Source organism: Salmo salar, chromosome 13 (assembly GCF_965601325.2).
Source record: "Salmo salar chromosome 13, fSalSal1, whole genome shotgun sequence".
NCBI classification, from domain to species: Eukaryota; Metazoa; Chordata; class Actinopteri; order Salmoniformes; family Salmonidae; genus Salmo; species Salmo salar.
Genome location: NC_138303.1, coordinates 86,974,904 through 86,990,918, shown reverse-complemented (window position 1 = coordinate 86,990,918; position 16,015 = coordinate 86,974,904). Strand labels below are relative to the sequence as shown.

At 43.5% G+C, this 16,015-nt stretch overlaps 1 protein-coding gene across 2 annotated transcripts in view; it reads right to left on the bottom strand.

The window, feature by feature from the left end:
• Positions 1–4,250: 4,250 nt before the first annotated feature.
• The window catches only part of LOC106567809 (plastin-3), a 28,784-nt gene continuing 17,019 nt past the window's right edge, over positions 4,251–16,015 (bottom strand). For both annotated transcript variants that reach the window (XM_014137565.3, XM_014137564.3), the window contains exons 5-16: positions 13,631–13,763; positions 13,393–13,474; positions 13,040–13,205; positions 12,640–12,782; positions 10,719–10,814; positions 10,425–10,620; positions 10,237–10,315; positions 9,961–10,078; positions 9,627–9,760; positions 8,853–8,976; positions 8,515–8,639; positions 4,251–5,246 (exon numbers count right to left, since the gene is read on the bottom strand). In XM_014137565.3, coding sequence (XP_013993040.1) covers positions 5,114–5,246; positions 8,515–8,639; positions 8,853–8,976; positions 9,627–9,760; positions 9,961–10,078; positions 10,237–10,315; positions 10,425–10,620; positions 10,719–10,814; positions 12,640–12,782; positions 13,040–13,205; positions 13,393–13,474; positions 13,631–13,763 — 1,529 coding nt within the window. In that variant the 3' untranslated portion in view covers positions 4,251–5,113. The remainder of the gene's footprint in view (positions 5,247–8,514; positions 8,640–8,852; positions 8,977–9,626; positions 9,761–9,960; positions 10,079–10,236; positions 10,316–10,424; positions 10,621–10,718; positions 10,815–12,639; positions 12,783–13,039; positions 13,206–13,392; positions 13,475–13,630; positions 13,764–16,015) is intronic.

Below are 16,015 nucleotides of genomic sequence, written 5' to 3'. Positions count from 1 at the left end.
TAATCTTATTAAATACTTTTTTCTTTACATCGTTGAATGTGCTGACAACAAAATCACACAAATAATCAATGGAAATCCAATTTATCAACCCATGGAGGTTTGGATTTGGAGTCACACTCAAAATTAAAATGGAAAACCACACTACAGGCTGATCCAACTTTGATGTATTGTCCTTAAAACAAGTCAAAATGAGGCTCAATAGTGTGTGTGGCCTCCACGTGCCTGTATGACCTCCCTACAACGCCTGGGCATGCTCCTGATGAGGTGGCGGATGGTCTCCTGAGGGATCTCCTCCCAGACCTGGACTAAAGCATCCGCCAACTCCTGGACAGTCTGTGGTGCAACGTGGCGTTGGTGGATGGAGCGAGACATGATGTCCCAGATGTGCTCAATTGGATTCAGGTCTGGGGGTCTAGCATTGTCACATGAGGTCTAGCATTGTCTTGCATTAGGAGGAACCCAGGGCCAACCGCACCAGCATATGGTCTCACAAGGGGTCTGAGGATCTCATCTCGGTACCTAATGGCAGTCAGGCTACCTCTGGCGAGGACATGGAGGGCTGTGCGGCCCCCCAAAGAAATGCACCCCACACCATGACTGACGCGCCACCAAACCGCTCATGCTGGAGGATGTTGCAGGCAGCAGAACGTTCTCCATGGTATCTCCAGACTCTGTCACGTCTGTCACATGCTCAGTGTAAACCTGCTTTCATCTGTGAAAAGCACAGGGCGCCAGTGGCGAATTTGCCAATCTTGGTGTTCTGCCAAACGTCCTGCACAGTGTTGGGCTGTAAGCACAACCCCCACCTGTGGACGTCGGGCCCTCATACCACCCTCATGGAGTCTGTTTCTGACCGTTTGAGCAGACACATGCACATTTGTGGCCTGCTGGAGGTCATTTTGCAGGGCTCTGGCAGTGCTCCTCCTTGCACAAAGGCGGAGGTAGCGGTCCTGCTGCTGGGTTGTTGCCCTCCTACGGCCTCCTCCACGTCTCCTGATGTACTGGCCTGTCTCCTGGTAGCACTTCCATGCTCTGGACACTACGCTGACAGACACAGCAAACCTTCTTGCCACAGCTCGCATTGATGTGCCATCCTGGATGAGCTGCACTACCTAAGCCACTTGTGTGGGTTGTAGACTCCGTCTCATGCTACCACTAGAGTGAAAGCACCGCCAGCATTCAAAAGTGACCAAAACATCAGCCAGGAAGCATAGGAACTGAGAAGTAGTCTGTGGTCCCCATCTGCAGAACCACTCCTTTATTGGGGGTGTCTTGCTAATTGCCTATAATTTCCACCTGTTGTCTATTCCATTTGCACAACAGCATGTGACATTTATTGTCAGTGTTGCTTCCTAAGTGGACATTTTGATTTCACAGAAGTGTGATTGACTTGGAGTTACATTGTGTTGTTTAAGTGTTCCCTTTATTTTTTTGAGCAGTGTATATTGTTTTTGGTAGTATTGCAGTTTTTTCTTTTTTTTTTTTTTTTGGGGGGGTTCAAAAAGGTATCTACTTATTTAACTTATTAAGTACAGAAAAATACATTACATTAAGTATTTTTCTTCTAGCAAACTCACCAGGTTCTAGAAAAGCCCCCTTCAATGTAGACCTTTACAGATGGAGAAAAAAAAGTGCTTCTTCCCAGGCCATATTACGACTGGACATGCCATTAATTAATTCAAAGGAATTAAGATTTTTTTTTTTTTTTCATCAATCTACACTAAATACCCAATAAAGGCAGGGTAAAAACAGTTTTAAAAAAAAATTTGTGCACATTTATTTAAATTTAAAAACAGATACCTTATTTTCATGAACATTCAGAGACTTTGCTATGAGACTCGAAATTCAGCTCAGGTGCATCCTGTTTCCATTGATCATCCTTGAAATGTTTCTACAACTTGGAGTCCATCTGTGGTAAATTCAATTGACTGGACATGATTTGGAAAGGCACACACCTGTCTAGATAAGGTCCCACAGTTCATGTCAGAGCAAAAACCAAGCCATGAGGTCGAAGGAATTGTGCCGAGGCAGGATTGTGTCGAGGCAAAGATCTGTGGAAGGGTATCAAAAGATGTCGGCAGCATTGAAGGTCCCCAAGAACACAATGGCCGCCATCATTCTTAAATGAAAGAAGTTTGGAACCACCAAGACTTTTCAGAGATCTGGCCACCCGGCCAAACTGAGCAATCGGTAGAGAAGGGCCTTGGTCAGGGAGGTGACCAAGAACCCAATGGTCACTTTGACAGAGCTCCAGAGTTCCTCTGTGGAGATGGGAGAACCTTCCAGAAGGACAACCATCTCTGCAGCACTCCACCAATCAGGCCTTTAAGGTAGAGCAGCCAGATGGAAGCCACTCCTCAGTAAAAGGCATATGACAGCCCACTTAGCAAAAGGCACCTAAAGGACTCATGAGAAATAAGATTTTCTGGTCTGATGAAACCAAGATTGAACTCTTTCGCCCTAATGCCAAGCGTCACGTCAGGAGGAGACCTCGCACCATCCCTACGGTGGTATTTGTCCTTTTGATTCCGTCACTAATGAACACTAACATATAGACAAAGTAGACTCAATGTAGCATTTAGTGCCTGCAAGTCCAGATAATGAAGCCCATGAGAGCCAAAGCTGTCTGCCATCCCCTCATCTCATCTTTCTCCCTCACAGAGCTCTCTGACAGACTGTGGCAGACAGTCTCCACTTAGTGAACACAGTCTGAGGGGAGTGCTTAGAAAGCATGAGGGGCTCGTGGCTGAGAGCATTCTCAGAATCAGTTAAGGATTCAGACTAGTGAACAGCGTTCAATGATCTGCTATCTGGGTTCCCCATGGATTAATCAGTACTCCACCAAAACACCTCTGTATGGATGGAGAACACATCCAACTAACACAGAAGTTAGATAGGCATTAGGTACCACAGTGATAGCTGCACTTAAGTACAGCAGCCTATTGTTACTTTATGGATTGATACTTTTGAATGCAAGCAACTAGACCATGCTGGTATCTGAAGAAAAGTAAGCAAATGTATTTGGGTAAATTGGTAAACCGCACTGTAGTAAAAATCCTAGGGTGGTGCGACTGCGTCACTCTTTCCCTCCACAGTGTAGAGAAAAGCCTGCAGGCAGACAGTCCAGAGCATACGTCCCTTCAGACCTCCCACAGCACACAATGAACACAGGGAAACATAACCAATCACTATGCTAATGTTATGTCTGCTTGTCAAGGGACAAATACTTTAACACCATGGGTGAAATAAGGTTCTACAATGTATACTAAACAAAAACGCAACATGTAAAAGCGTTGGTCCCAAGACCTGAAATAAGATCCCAGAAATTGTTTCACATGTTCAAAAAGCTTCTCAAATTTTGTGCACAAATTTGTTTACATCCCTGTTAGTGAGCATTTCTCCTTTGCCAAGATAATCCATCCATCAGTGTGGCATATCAAGAAGCTGATTAAACAGCATGATCATTACACAGGTGCACCTTGTGCTGGGGTCAATGGAAGGACACAAATGTGCAGTTGTCACAGCACAATGCCACAGATGTTGAGGAAGCGTGCAATTGGAATGCTGGCTGCAAGAACATCCACCTGAGCTGTTGCCAGAATTTCTCTACCATAAACTGCCTCCGTTGTTTTAGAGAATTTGGCAGTACATCCAACCGGCCTCAACCCCAGACGTCATGTGGGCGAACGGTTTGCTAATGGCAACATTGTGAATACTGTGCGCCATGGTGGCAGTGTGGTTATGGTATGGACAAGTATAAGCTACAGACAATGAACACAACTGCATTTTATATATGGCAATTTTGATTGCAGAGATACCGAAGAGATCCTAAGGATCTGTGCACGTCCCAGTTCTTCAATGGCCTGCTTACGCAAACATGTCACCCATTGAGCATATTTGGGATACTCTGGATGAGCGTGTTCCAGTTCCCGCCAATATCCAGCAACTTCACACAACCATTGAAGAGTGGGACAACATTCTATATATCACAATCAACAACCTGACCAACTCAACAAAGCAAATAGTGGTCACACAAGACAGACTGACGTGGCTCAGAAAACCATACTTAAAAAAAAAAAGTAGTGACCAAGCGATGCATATCTGTATTCCGTCATGTGAAATCCATAGTTTATGGTCCAATTAATTTCTTTCAACTGATTTCCTTACAGTTCATATAACTCTGTACAATCTTTAAAATTGTTGCATTTATATTTTTGTGCAATAAAGATACGCCTAGGTACAAATCAAAACAGATTTTTATGCATCGTTTGTTTTATTTGTTTTCTCCATGTATAGCACTGCAGAGTAAACATTTACACACAAGACAAAACGCATTGGTATGGTAACGCCGCTATATGGAATGCAGAAATGTGTCGGCTATATTTTTGGTAATGTTGAATTCAAAAGATTAAGTGGAAACCTTAATGTGCAACAGAATATAGCATCAAGACAAAATGAAAAGGCACAACCAATGAAACTGAACTGTCAGTAACCTCCCTCTTTCTTCCAGAGTAAGACATCTTCAGTCCAATACAAAAATGCCAGACAAGACACCCAGCTGCTCTCAGCTTACTAGCTAGCACAATTGAAAAAAACAAAAAGTAATAAACAGAATACCCTTCAGGCTTGACCTTATGGCTTCTGTATAGAGATATGCAGCTGTTGTCAAGACCAGCTATTAATATATGCATGCATTTCAATAGGGCAGAGGGGAAAGTTAATCCTCCACAATTTCAGTTTAACCAAGTTAAAGATTGTCATTGTAAGGGATGTTATGAATATGTAGTGTAAACATCAAGCATATAGTTGTAGCAGTAAAAATGCATATACCATACAGCATTCTGAAACATGGAGTGTTGCATATTGAGAAGTAACATACCAAGTTGTCCTCTAACAGGCCTAGACTTCTTCAGAAACATGTTGTTATGGGCTTAACTTAAATAAGAATACAACAAAATATTGTGCAAACATATTGTTGTTCAAAACGGAGGTTGAAATAACACTGGCACTTTTAGTAACATTTTCTGCCACATCTTTAAATTCCCAGGTCGCCCTTCATCAAGCAAATGGCTTGTGGGTAGTTTGTCGATGCCAAAGTGGCACAGCATCTTGGTTAAGGCCACTTCATCGCCCGGCCCATCAAGCATGCGAACACCGTCATTACCATTTTGGGCTTGACCTCCACCAGGTCGTCTGGGAGAGCGTAGACACACACTCCGATCTTCCTCGCCATGGAAATGGCATATCTAAAGAGCAGAAGTAGGTTGTTTCATTTAATATTGATCAGCACTTTCTTGCATGACAAGACAACCGACATTTCCATTTGTTGAATATTCATACAACTTCTGAATATATTAGAGTGCCTTCAAAGTATTCATACACCTCGACTTACTCCATATTGTGTTACAGGCAAAATTCAAAATGAAAATAACTCACCCATTTATATACCCCATAAGTGACAAAGTGAACATGGATAGATATTGAAAACGTATAGAAAATGAAATTCAGAAATCTAATTTACATATGTATTCACACCCCGAGTCAACACTTTACAAGCACCTTGGCAGCAATTATAGCTGTGAGAGTCTTAGTAAAAGGCAATTCATGCTTGAGCCAAAAATGTGGTCTGTGGCTTCCTATGGAGGGCGTGACGCAATTGCCGCGCCTCCGGAGGCCAAATTGAGCTCCGTACTGCAGTCAAATATTGTAACAATGAGGGCTCCATATAGACATGATTGGTTGACAGTATGTGGGGGTGGGAGGTCCTGTACAGTGCATTCAGAAAGTATTCAGATCCCTTGACTACCATTGTTACATTACAGCCTTATTCTAAAATGGATTACATACACCTCCCCATCTACACACAATACCCCATAATGACAAAGCAAAAGAGGTTTTGCTAATCTATTAAAAATAGAACAGAAACACCTTATTTACATAAGCATTCTGACCCTTTGCTATGACACTCGAAATTGAGCTCACTTGCATCCAGTTTCCATTGATCATCCTTGAGATGTTTCTACAACTTGGTGTCCACCTGTGGTAAATTCAATTTATTGGACATGATTTATAAATGGACAGTCTATATAAAAAAAAAAGGTCCCACCGTTCACATAGCATGTCAGAGCAAAAACCAAGCCATGAGGTTGAAGAAATTGTCTGTAGAGCTCCGAGACAGGACTGTGTCAAGGCACAGATCTGGGTAAGGGTACTAAAACATTTCTGCAGCATTGAATGTCCAAGAACAGTGGCCTCCATTCTGAAATGGAAGAATTTTGGAACCACCAAGACTCTTCCTAGAAGTGGCCGCCTCGGGGAGAAGGACCTTGGTCAGGGAGGTGACCAAGAACCCGATGGTCACTCTGACCAGAGTTCTTCTGTAGAGATGGGAGAAACTTCCAGAAGGACATCTCCGCAGTACTCCACCCATCAGACTTTCATGGTAGAGCAGCCAGATGGAAACCAATCCTCAGTGAGAGGCACGACCGCCCGCTTGGATTTTGCCAAAAGGCACCCAAGATTCTCTGGTCTGATGAAACCAAAACTGAACTTTGGCCTGAATGCCAAGCGTCACATCTGGAAGAAACCTGGCACCATCCCTACGGTGAAGTATGGTGGAGGTGGCATCATGCTGTGGGGATGGTTTCAGCGGCAGGGATTGGGAGACTAGTCAGGATCGAGGGAAAGATGATCAGCGCAAAGGTCAGCGAGATCCTTGATGAAAACCTGCTCCAGAGCGCACAGGATGTCGGACTGGGGCCAAGGTTCACCTTCCAACAGGACAACGACCCTAAGCACACAGCCAAGACCACCTGGAGTGGCTTTGGGACAAGTCTCTGAATTTCCTTGAGTGGCTAAGCCAGAGCCCAGACTTGAACCCGATCGAACATCTCTGGAGAGACCTGAAAATAGTTGTGCAGCAATGCTCCCTAGACAATCTGACCAAGCTTGAACGGCTTTGCAGAGAAGAATCTCCCCAAATACAGGTGTGCCAGGATCGTAGTCGTCATACCCAAGCCTCGAGGCTGTAATAGCAGCCAAAGGTGCTTCAACAAAGTACTTAGTAAAGGGTCTGAATACTTATGTAAATTTGATGTTTATTTTTAATCAATTTGCACCAAGAAAAATGTTAACCCTTTTTCCTCACCAAGCAGCACTGCTTTTTGACACACTGCTCGCTTAACCTGGGAGCCAGCCGCACCAATGTGTCAGAGGAAACACCATCCAACTGGTGACCATGTCAGCGTGCATACGTCCAGCCCGCCACAGGAGTCGCGAGAGCGTGATGGGACAAGGACATCCCGGCAGGCCAAACCCTCCCCTAACCCAGACGATGCTGGGCCAATTGTGCGCCACCTCAGGTCTCCCGGTCGCGGCCTTTTGTTTCAGGTTATTGTCCTGCTGAAAGGTGACTTCATCTTCCAGTGTCCAGTGGAAAGCAGACTGAACTAGGGTTTCTGCTAGGATTTTGCCTGTACTGAGCTCCATTCCATTTCTACTTACCCTGAAAAACTCCAGTCCTTCACGATTACAAGCATGCCCATAACATGATGCTGCCACCACTATGCTTGAAATTATGGACTGTGGTACTGAGTCAGTAATGTGTTGTATTTGCTCCAAACATGCATAACGCTTTGTTCAGGACAAAAAGTCAATAGCTTTGCCCTTCTTTTGCAGTATTACTTGACGCAAACAGGATGCTGTTTAAATATTTTATTCTGTACAGGATTCCTTTTTGCTCTGTCAATTAGTATTGTGGAGTAACTACAAAGTTGTTAATCCATCCTCTTATAACCACAGCCATTAAACTAACTGTTTTAAAGTCCCCATTGGTCTCCTTCCTCTCCGGCAGCTGAGTTAGGAAGGGCACCTTTGTCTTTGTAGTGACTGGGTGTATTGATACACCATCCAACGTGTAATTAATAACTTCACCATGCTCAAAGGGATAGTCAATGTCTTCAAGGTGTCCTATGCGAGGCATTGGAAAATCTCCCTGGTCTTCGCGGTTGAATCTGTTTGAAATTCACTGCTCGACCTTACAGAATTTTGTTTGGGGTACAGAGGTAGCCATTCAAAAATCATGTTAGTCACTATTATTGCACAGAGTCTATGCAACTTGTGACTTTTTTATCAAAATGTTTACTCCTGAACGCATTTAGTTTTGCCATAACAAAAGGGGTTGAATACTTGACTCAAGACATTTCAGCTTTTCATTAGTTTGTACATTTTTTGAAAAACATTATTTCACTTTGACATTTTGGGGTATTGTGTGTAGGTCAGTGACGCAAAATCTCAATTTAAGCCATTTCAAATTCAGGCTGTAACAAAATATGGAAAAAGTCCAGGAGTGTGAATACTTTCTAAAGGCACTGTACTTCTCACAACCCCCCATATTTCATGTTTTTAACAGGAAGTATAGCAAAAACCAGTAAGTAATTGAAGCTTGAATTCCTCTTACAGGTCACTAACCCATATCAAAGTTTGTCTGGACAGGTTCATCAGTGGAAGTCTTACTTGGCATTCTCCAGCTTGTCCTCAGCTGCTAGGCTGCCAGTCTTGACCAGGTCATAGCTGATGCTGCCAGGTTGGATGGCATCAATCAGGTCCACCACTGGTAAACTGGTGCTGATCTCCTTGTCCTGACAATCAAGGGGAGAAGACCGTGTTAAATACCCACTTCGGAAATCAGTTCAAGTACTGTCAGAATTTGTGGTATGTCACATTAGGTCTGCTGATTAGATGTATTGACTGAATATCACTACAGAACATAGATGCATACTAAAACTGTAAAATAACTAAGAAAGAAAAGTATTAAAAATATAACCTAAATATATCAATAAAGCTTGACGAACCTTGAAGCTTGAGATCTTGGTTGTTTTTCCCGCCTCCGACAAGGTTGTATTGACCCATTTGACAATGATGTCATCATTAGCCATCTGGCCATCTCCCAAGTCCTCTAGTACATTCAGAGTATATCTAGGAGAGATGTCAAGTGTTTGCTAGCATATTGATCAGTTTCTGGTGCACTCAGCAGTGGTCAGCATGTAGTCACTGAAGGTCAGGCAAGAGTAAATGAAAAATAAAAATTCAACTTATTCATCAAGATCTGCTTAAGAACTAACATGAACAATATTCCAGTGCTGTTGCCTGGGGGCCAGCTTTACAAAACATTTTGCCCTATGCCGCCTTCTCTTATGACCCTGATTTACTGAGAAGCAACTGCATGTGAGAGCATGTCAAATATCACTGACACCACAGATCCTAGTACCGTACCAGAACAAACTGGGAATTCTAGTTGGTCCACACGCATCACCTACTTCAGCCCATAACCATGCCTAGCTGGACAAATGATAAAATAGCAACTTTGGGGATTGAAGTAACAATGCAAAGTTAAATTGGAGCAGCATATTTTTGGTTTCAGGAAACAGTGCCAAAATATTTGACAGTATATGACTGACGAAAACAAGACAATTGTGGTAAAATGTTCCTTTCAGCCCTCACCCTTTATCTTTATTTTACCTGAGCTCTTGTTTTTCCATAAACAACCAAAAATAAGAGCTAAATATTTTATCCCTGGCTATAAAAAGGTATGTTACATATTGATCTAAGCATGTGCCAAGACTCACCTCCTCATGAGCTGCCACAGCAGAGCCAGCGTCAGGGTGGCATTGCCATCGTTCAGGTCCTGCCCACCGATGCCAACCAGAGAAAACTTGGCCGTCCTCTTCCCTAGATCCACTGCATAGTTGCAGTTCTCCAACTGAGAGCAGACAAAACACAGTAGGAATCAAGAGAAACGACATTAGTCCCTCTCCAGAACTGGAATTGGAGCTGTGGTCTTTTGCTCTATGAGCTTCTGAATAGTTGAAAACAGAAACAGTCAATTCTGCAGTATTCTTTAGCATTCTTTCAAAGTAAAAATAAATGGAGGAAAATAGATTTTATTTGACAATGGTCAACCTTTTTCATGTTTGTCCCAATCTTGGGATATGGTGGCTTGTTGACTTTGTTGGTCCAGTCGACAGGTACTTTTATCTTTTCATAAAGCTGAAGGATGACCAAGGCATCTGCTAGGTCTCTATAGAGTAAAGCTAGTTATTTAGATTACTCATTGATAATAAATCCAAAGAAACCTTACCCTGTGTATGAACACCACTGGTAGGGAGCATGTTATCAGCAGTATGTCATTAGCATTTTAATTTTCCATGTAAGTCATTAGTTGAATTTGGTACATACCCATAGAGATGATTGACATGTGGGTTCACACCCAGGGAATTCATCCAGTTCCGGAATGTTCCCTCTTCTCGTGTCTCACCTAAAAAGAAAATAGAGCTGTGGAGTGATTAAGGCCTAGGGGAGTACAATGTATACTGAACAGAAAGCACACAGCAACCTCATGACCAACAGACTAGCTCAGAACCCACCTTCCAGCAGGCCCCAGTCAATGCCCTCTCCCTCAGGCTTGGTGAGAGCTGGGTACTTGTTGAAGAGATTGGCCACAAAGGCCAAGTTGAGTTTGGGGTTGCCAGAGACTACGTCAGCTGGGGTGACAAACTGGCGACAGTCCAGCCTGTCAGCCTGCTGAAGCATGTTCTCTGCCCTCTTCATGTCATCCTTCTCCTACAGGACAGACACCACAGGTTCATGGATCCCTTCTGAATTGTCTTAGCCATGTTATCTGTGTATGGAATTTGTATATTCGCCGTAAAAGTGCTTACACTGAAGCCTGCCATGCTGATTTCTGTGTGTGGCTGATCTTCGTCTGTGCATTTGGGGGAGATTTGGATGAGGAGGTGGAAATAGGCTCTGGAGTCCTGAAACAGAAATCTTGTTTCAATCTCAGCATTGGAAAGACAGAAACAAGCACACTGGGATACAAGGTTGTGCAGGCCACATGGGAACATAATGGACAGGTAGGTATGCAATGACCATGACAGAAAATATTACAGTACAATGACCTTGACACATGAAGCTATTGTCAATTCCTATACAGTAAGGAAGTTGATCTATGAAGTACCTTTACAGGTTGAAAGGTCTGTCCGCTAAAGAAAAGAGTCAGAAATAAATCAAAGCACAGGCATAATATATACAAATAAAACTTTAAAGAACTGTTCGCTTTGAAAGAATAGAAGGTTCAGAGTCCAGATTTGGATAAAGCCTTGTTTGAGGCACATTCATCATTATTTTATTTTGCTATTGTTCCAACACTTCTTTGTGAAGACGAGAATAGTATAACACTTAACCTTTAGACATATAGAAAGTGGACATGAACCATAAAGACAGTGCACTCACAGTATTCATACCCCTTCACTTCTTACACATTGTGGCATTACAACCTGAATTTAAAATTTATTAAATTGAGATGTCACTGGCAAGACCCCATAATATCAAAGTGTAATTGTTTTTTGACATTTATACAAATTAAAAAACCTTGAGTCAGTAAGTATTAACCCCTTTGTTAAGGCAAGCCTAAATAAGTTTAGGAGTAACAATTTGCTTAACAAGTCACATAATAAGTTGCATGGACTCACTTTGTACAATAGTGTTTAACATGAGTTTTGAATGATTACATAATCTCTGTACCCCACACATACAGATAATTGTAAGGGCCCTCAGTCGAGCAGTGAATGTACAACATATTCAACCACAAAAAGGTTTTCCCAATGCCTCAAAGGGCACCTATTGGTAGCAGACATTGACTATGCCCTTGAGCATGTCCAACTTTTTACACTTTGGATGATGTATCAATACACCCAGTCAATACAAAGATACAGGCGTGCTTCCTAACTCGGTTGCCAGAGAGGAAGGAAACTACTCAGGAATTTCACCATGAGGCTAATGGTGACAAAAACAGTTACAATGTAATGGTAGGAGAAAAACTGAGGCTGGATCAACAACATTGTAGTTACTCCACAATACTTACCAAATTAACAAGAGTGAAAAGGAAACTAAACTGCACAGATTTTAAAAATAATATTTGTTTGCAACAGGGCACTAAAGTAATACTGCAGAAAATGTGACAAAGCAATTCACTTTTTGTCCCGAATAAAAAGTTATGGGGCAAATCCAATACATTATCGAGTACCGCTCTACATCATTTTCAAGCATAGTGGTGGCGGCATCATGTTATGGGTATGCTTGTAATTGTTAACGACTGGGGTGTTTCAGGATAAAAATTAAAAAAGAAACAAACGGAGCTAAGCACCGGTTAAAATTCTAGAGGAAAATGTGCTTCAGTCTGCTTTCCACCAGACACTGGAAGATGAATTTACCTTTCAGCAGGACAATAGCCTAACAGTTTTGACTGAAATCTGCTAGAAAATCTTTGTCTTGCAATGATCAACAACCAATTTGACTAAGCTTGAAGAATTTGCACAATCCAGGTGTGGAAAGCTCAGAGTGTAACCCAGAATGACTCAACTGTAATAGCTGCCAAAGGTGATTTTAACATGTACTAACTAAGGTGGTTGAATACTTATCTAAATCAAGATTTTTTTATTCCACTGAGAGAATTATGTAGATCATTTACAAAAAAAGACAATGAAATCCATTTTAATTTCACTTTGTGATAAAATGTGGAAAAAGTCAAGGGGTGTAAACACGTTAAAGTCACTGTACATGGATTTTACACATCCATACCTTGATGTCCAAGCTGAAGTTACTGATTTTCTCCCAGCCAGCGTTCTCCAGGTGGAAGTTAGCCCAGCGCAGCAGCAGCTCCTCTGGAGACAGCTTCATCAAGTCCTCCAGGGTCTCTCCATCCCTCAGCAGAGCAGCCAGGGCTGAAGGAGACAGGGTCACAGGACATAGTCAGCTACATCACCACAACACTCACTGACCAGAGGTCTTCAGCCAGGAAAAAAATTAAAATAACTCCAACACTGAGGACAGACTAGCGTGACGTCACAATGTTGTGACATAAAAGGAAAGACATCTTCGATCCTTCTAATAGGTAAATGTACCGTGATGAGGAATAACATGGTTAAAAACCAGGTTCATGAGTCACCAATGATGTGATAGTGCTGTGAAAGTCCCTCACCTTCATTCCTGCTGAGCTCGATGTCAGCGAACAGGCCGATCTTGATGATTTGCCACAGCAGGCCCAGCACCAGGTGGGGCTTCCCCTCCCTAAGGTCCAGAGCCCCGATGTTCACCACGTGGCAGCCAATGGCAGAGGCAGAGTTCAGAGCAAGGTTCAGATTCTCCTGTGGGACGAACAGAAACAAAGACCGTTTTGAAGTACCGTTCACAAAAGAGAAACAAGGCCTTCCACATGTAAATTAAACAAACAGATGACAGTAATTATATATTTACAATAGCATAGCATGACTAAATCTAACAATCACTCAGTCAACTACAGTATATGACCAGTTTGGTTGAGTTTGTAAGGACCTGTATTGTGAACGGTGTCAGTTTTGTCTTGTTTATGGTCCTCTCATCAATCGTGTCTGGCACCGACAAGTTGATCATTTTACTACAGGAGCACATAAACAGCTGGTTTATGAGGGGTCCTAATGTTGGAAGACACCGGTATGCCCCATTTCAAACCACCATGTGTAAGGAAAAATAGCTGTGTTAGGGGCTGTAAGGCAGAAATTATACAGAACACAATTATATAAATCTATGGTACCAGAGAACGATGCCGTCGCCCAGGGCCTTGAAGAGGGAGTCTGAGTTGGGGTCCATGGGCAGGGCGTGCTTGCAGTCAGGGTCATTCTCCAGCGCTGTGTTGATCCAGTTGACAAACGCGTACCGTTCCTCCTCTGCATAGGGCAGCACAGAGAAACACCAAGCCAACAACTAGCACCACATAATACCAGTGGCGGTCGGTGCCGTTTAAAATGAGGGAGGACGATAAAACATTTCATACAGTATATTGGATGACTGTCATTCAGCCCCGGCCTGCAGGCTTGCCCGGCCTGCAGGCTTGTAGCCCCGGCCTGCAGGCTTGTAGCCCCGGCCTGCAGGCTTGTAGCCCCGGCCTGCAGGCTTGTAGCCCCGGCCTGCAGGCTTGTAGCCCCGGCCTGCAGGCTTGTAGCCCCGGCCTGCAGGCTTGTAGCCCCGGCCTGCAGGCTTGTAGCCCCGGCCTGCAGGCTTGTAGCCCCGGCCTGCAGGCTTGTAGCCCCGGCCTGCAGGCTTGTAGCGGTCTGAATCGCCGTGTCTCCAGCCAGCCCAACCACTCACTGGACCCCTATTGATCACCCGGCTACGCATGCCTCTCCCTAATATCAATATGCCTTGTCCATTACTGGTTAGTGATTGTCTTACTTCACTGTAGAGCCTCTAGCCCTGCTCAATATGCCTTAACCTACCATTTAGTTCCACCTCCCACATATGTGGTGACATCACCTGGTATAAACATCTCCAGAGACAATCCCTCTCATCATTACTCAATACCTAGGTTTACCTCCAATGTACTCACATCCTACCATACCTCTGTCTGTACATTATGCCTTGAAGCTATTCTCTCATGCCCAGAAACCTGCTCCTTTTACGCTCTGCTCTGAACGCACTAAACAACCAGTCCTGTTAGCCATACCCTCATCCCACTCCTCCTCTGGTGATGTAGAGGTTAATCCAGGCCCTGCAGTGCCTAGCTCCACTCTTACGCCACAGGTGCTCTCATTTGTTGACTTCTGTAACCAGCCTTCCCTGTAGCTCAGTTGGTAGAGCATGGTGTTTGCAACGCCAGGGTTGTGGGTTCGATTCCCACTGGGGGCCAGCACAGAAAAAATAAAAAAAGTATGAAATTGTATGAAATGTATGCATTCACTACTGTAAGTCGCTCTGGATAAGAGCGTCTGCTAAATGACTAGATTTTAAATGTAACCGTAAAAGCCTTGGTTTCATGCATGTTAACATTAGAAGCCTCCTCCCTAAGTTTATTCACTGTTTTAGCACACTCGGCCAACCTGGATGTCCTAGCCGTGTCTGAATCCTGGCTTAGGAAGTCCATCAAAAACCCTGAAATTTCCATCCCTAAATATAACATTTTCCCGACAATATAGAACTGCCAAAGGGGGCAGTGTTGCAATCTACTGCAGAGATTGCCTGCAGAGTTCTGTCTTACCTTCCAGGTCTGGACCCAAACAACTAGAACTTATACTTTTAAAAATCCATCTTTCCAGAAACAAGTCTCACTGTTGCCACTTGCTATAGACCACCCTCTGCCCCCAGCTGTGCCTTGGACAGCATATGTGAATTGATTGCCCCCCCCCCAAATCTTCAGAGCTCATGCTGCTAGGTGACCTAAACTGCAAAATGCTCAACACCCCAGCCATCCTACAATCTAAGCTTGATGCCCTCAATCTCACACAAATGATCAATGAACCCACCAGGTACAACCCCAAATCCGTAAACACGGCCACCCTCATAGATATCATCCTAACCAACTTGCCCTCCAAATACACCTCCGCTGTCTTCAACCAAGATCTCAGCGATCACTGCCTGCATCTGTGATGGGTTTGCGGTCAAACAACCACCCCTCATCACTGTCAAATTCTCCCTAAAACACTTCAGCGAGCAGGCCTTTCTAAGCGACCTGGCCCGGGTATCGTGGAAGGATATTGACTTCATGCCGTCAGTAGAGGATGCCTGGTTATTCTTTAAAAGTGCTTTCCTCAGCATCTTAAATAGGCATGCCCCATTAAAAAAAATTTAAAATCAAAATAAAACATTCAAAAAAAAAGGAACCAGGAACAGATATTCTCCTTGGTTCTCTCCAGACCTGACTGCCCGGCACAAAAAAACATCCTGTGGTGTTCTGCATTAGCGTCAAACAGTCCCCGTGATATGAAACTTTTCAGGGAAGTTATGAACCAATACACACAGGCAGTTAGGAAAGCAAAGGCTAGCTTTCTCAAACAGAAATTTGCATCCTGTAGCACAAACTACAAAAAGTTATAGAACACTGAAGTCCATGGAGAATAAGAGCACCTCCTCCCAACTGCACTGAGGCTAGGAAACACTTACCACCGATAAATCCACAATAATTGAGAATTTCAATAAGCATTTT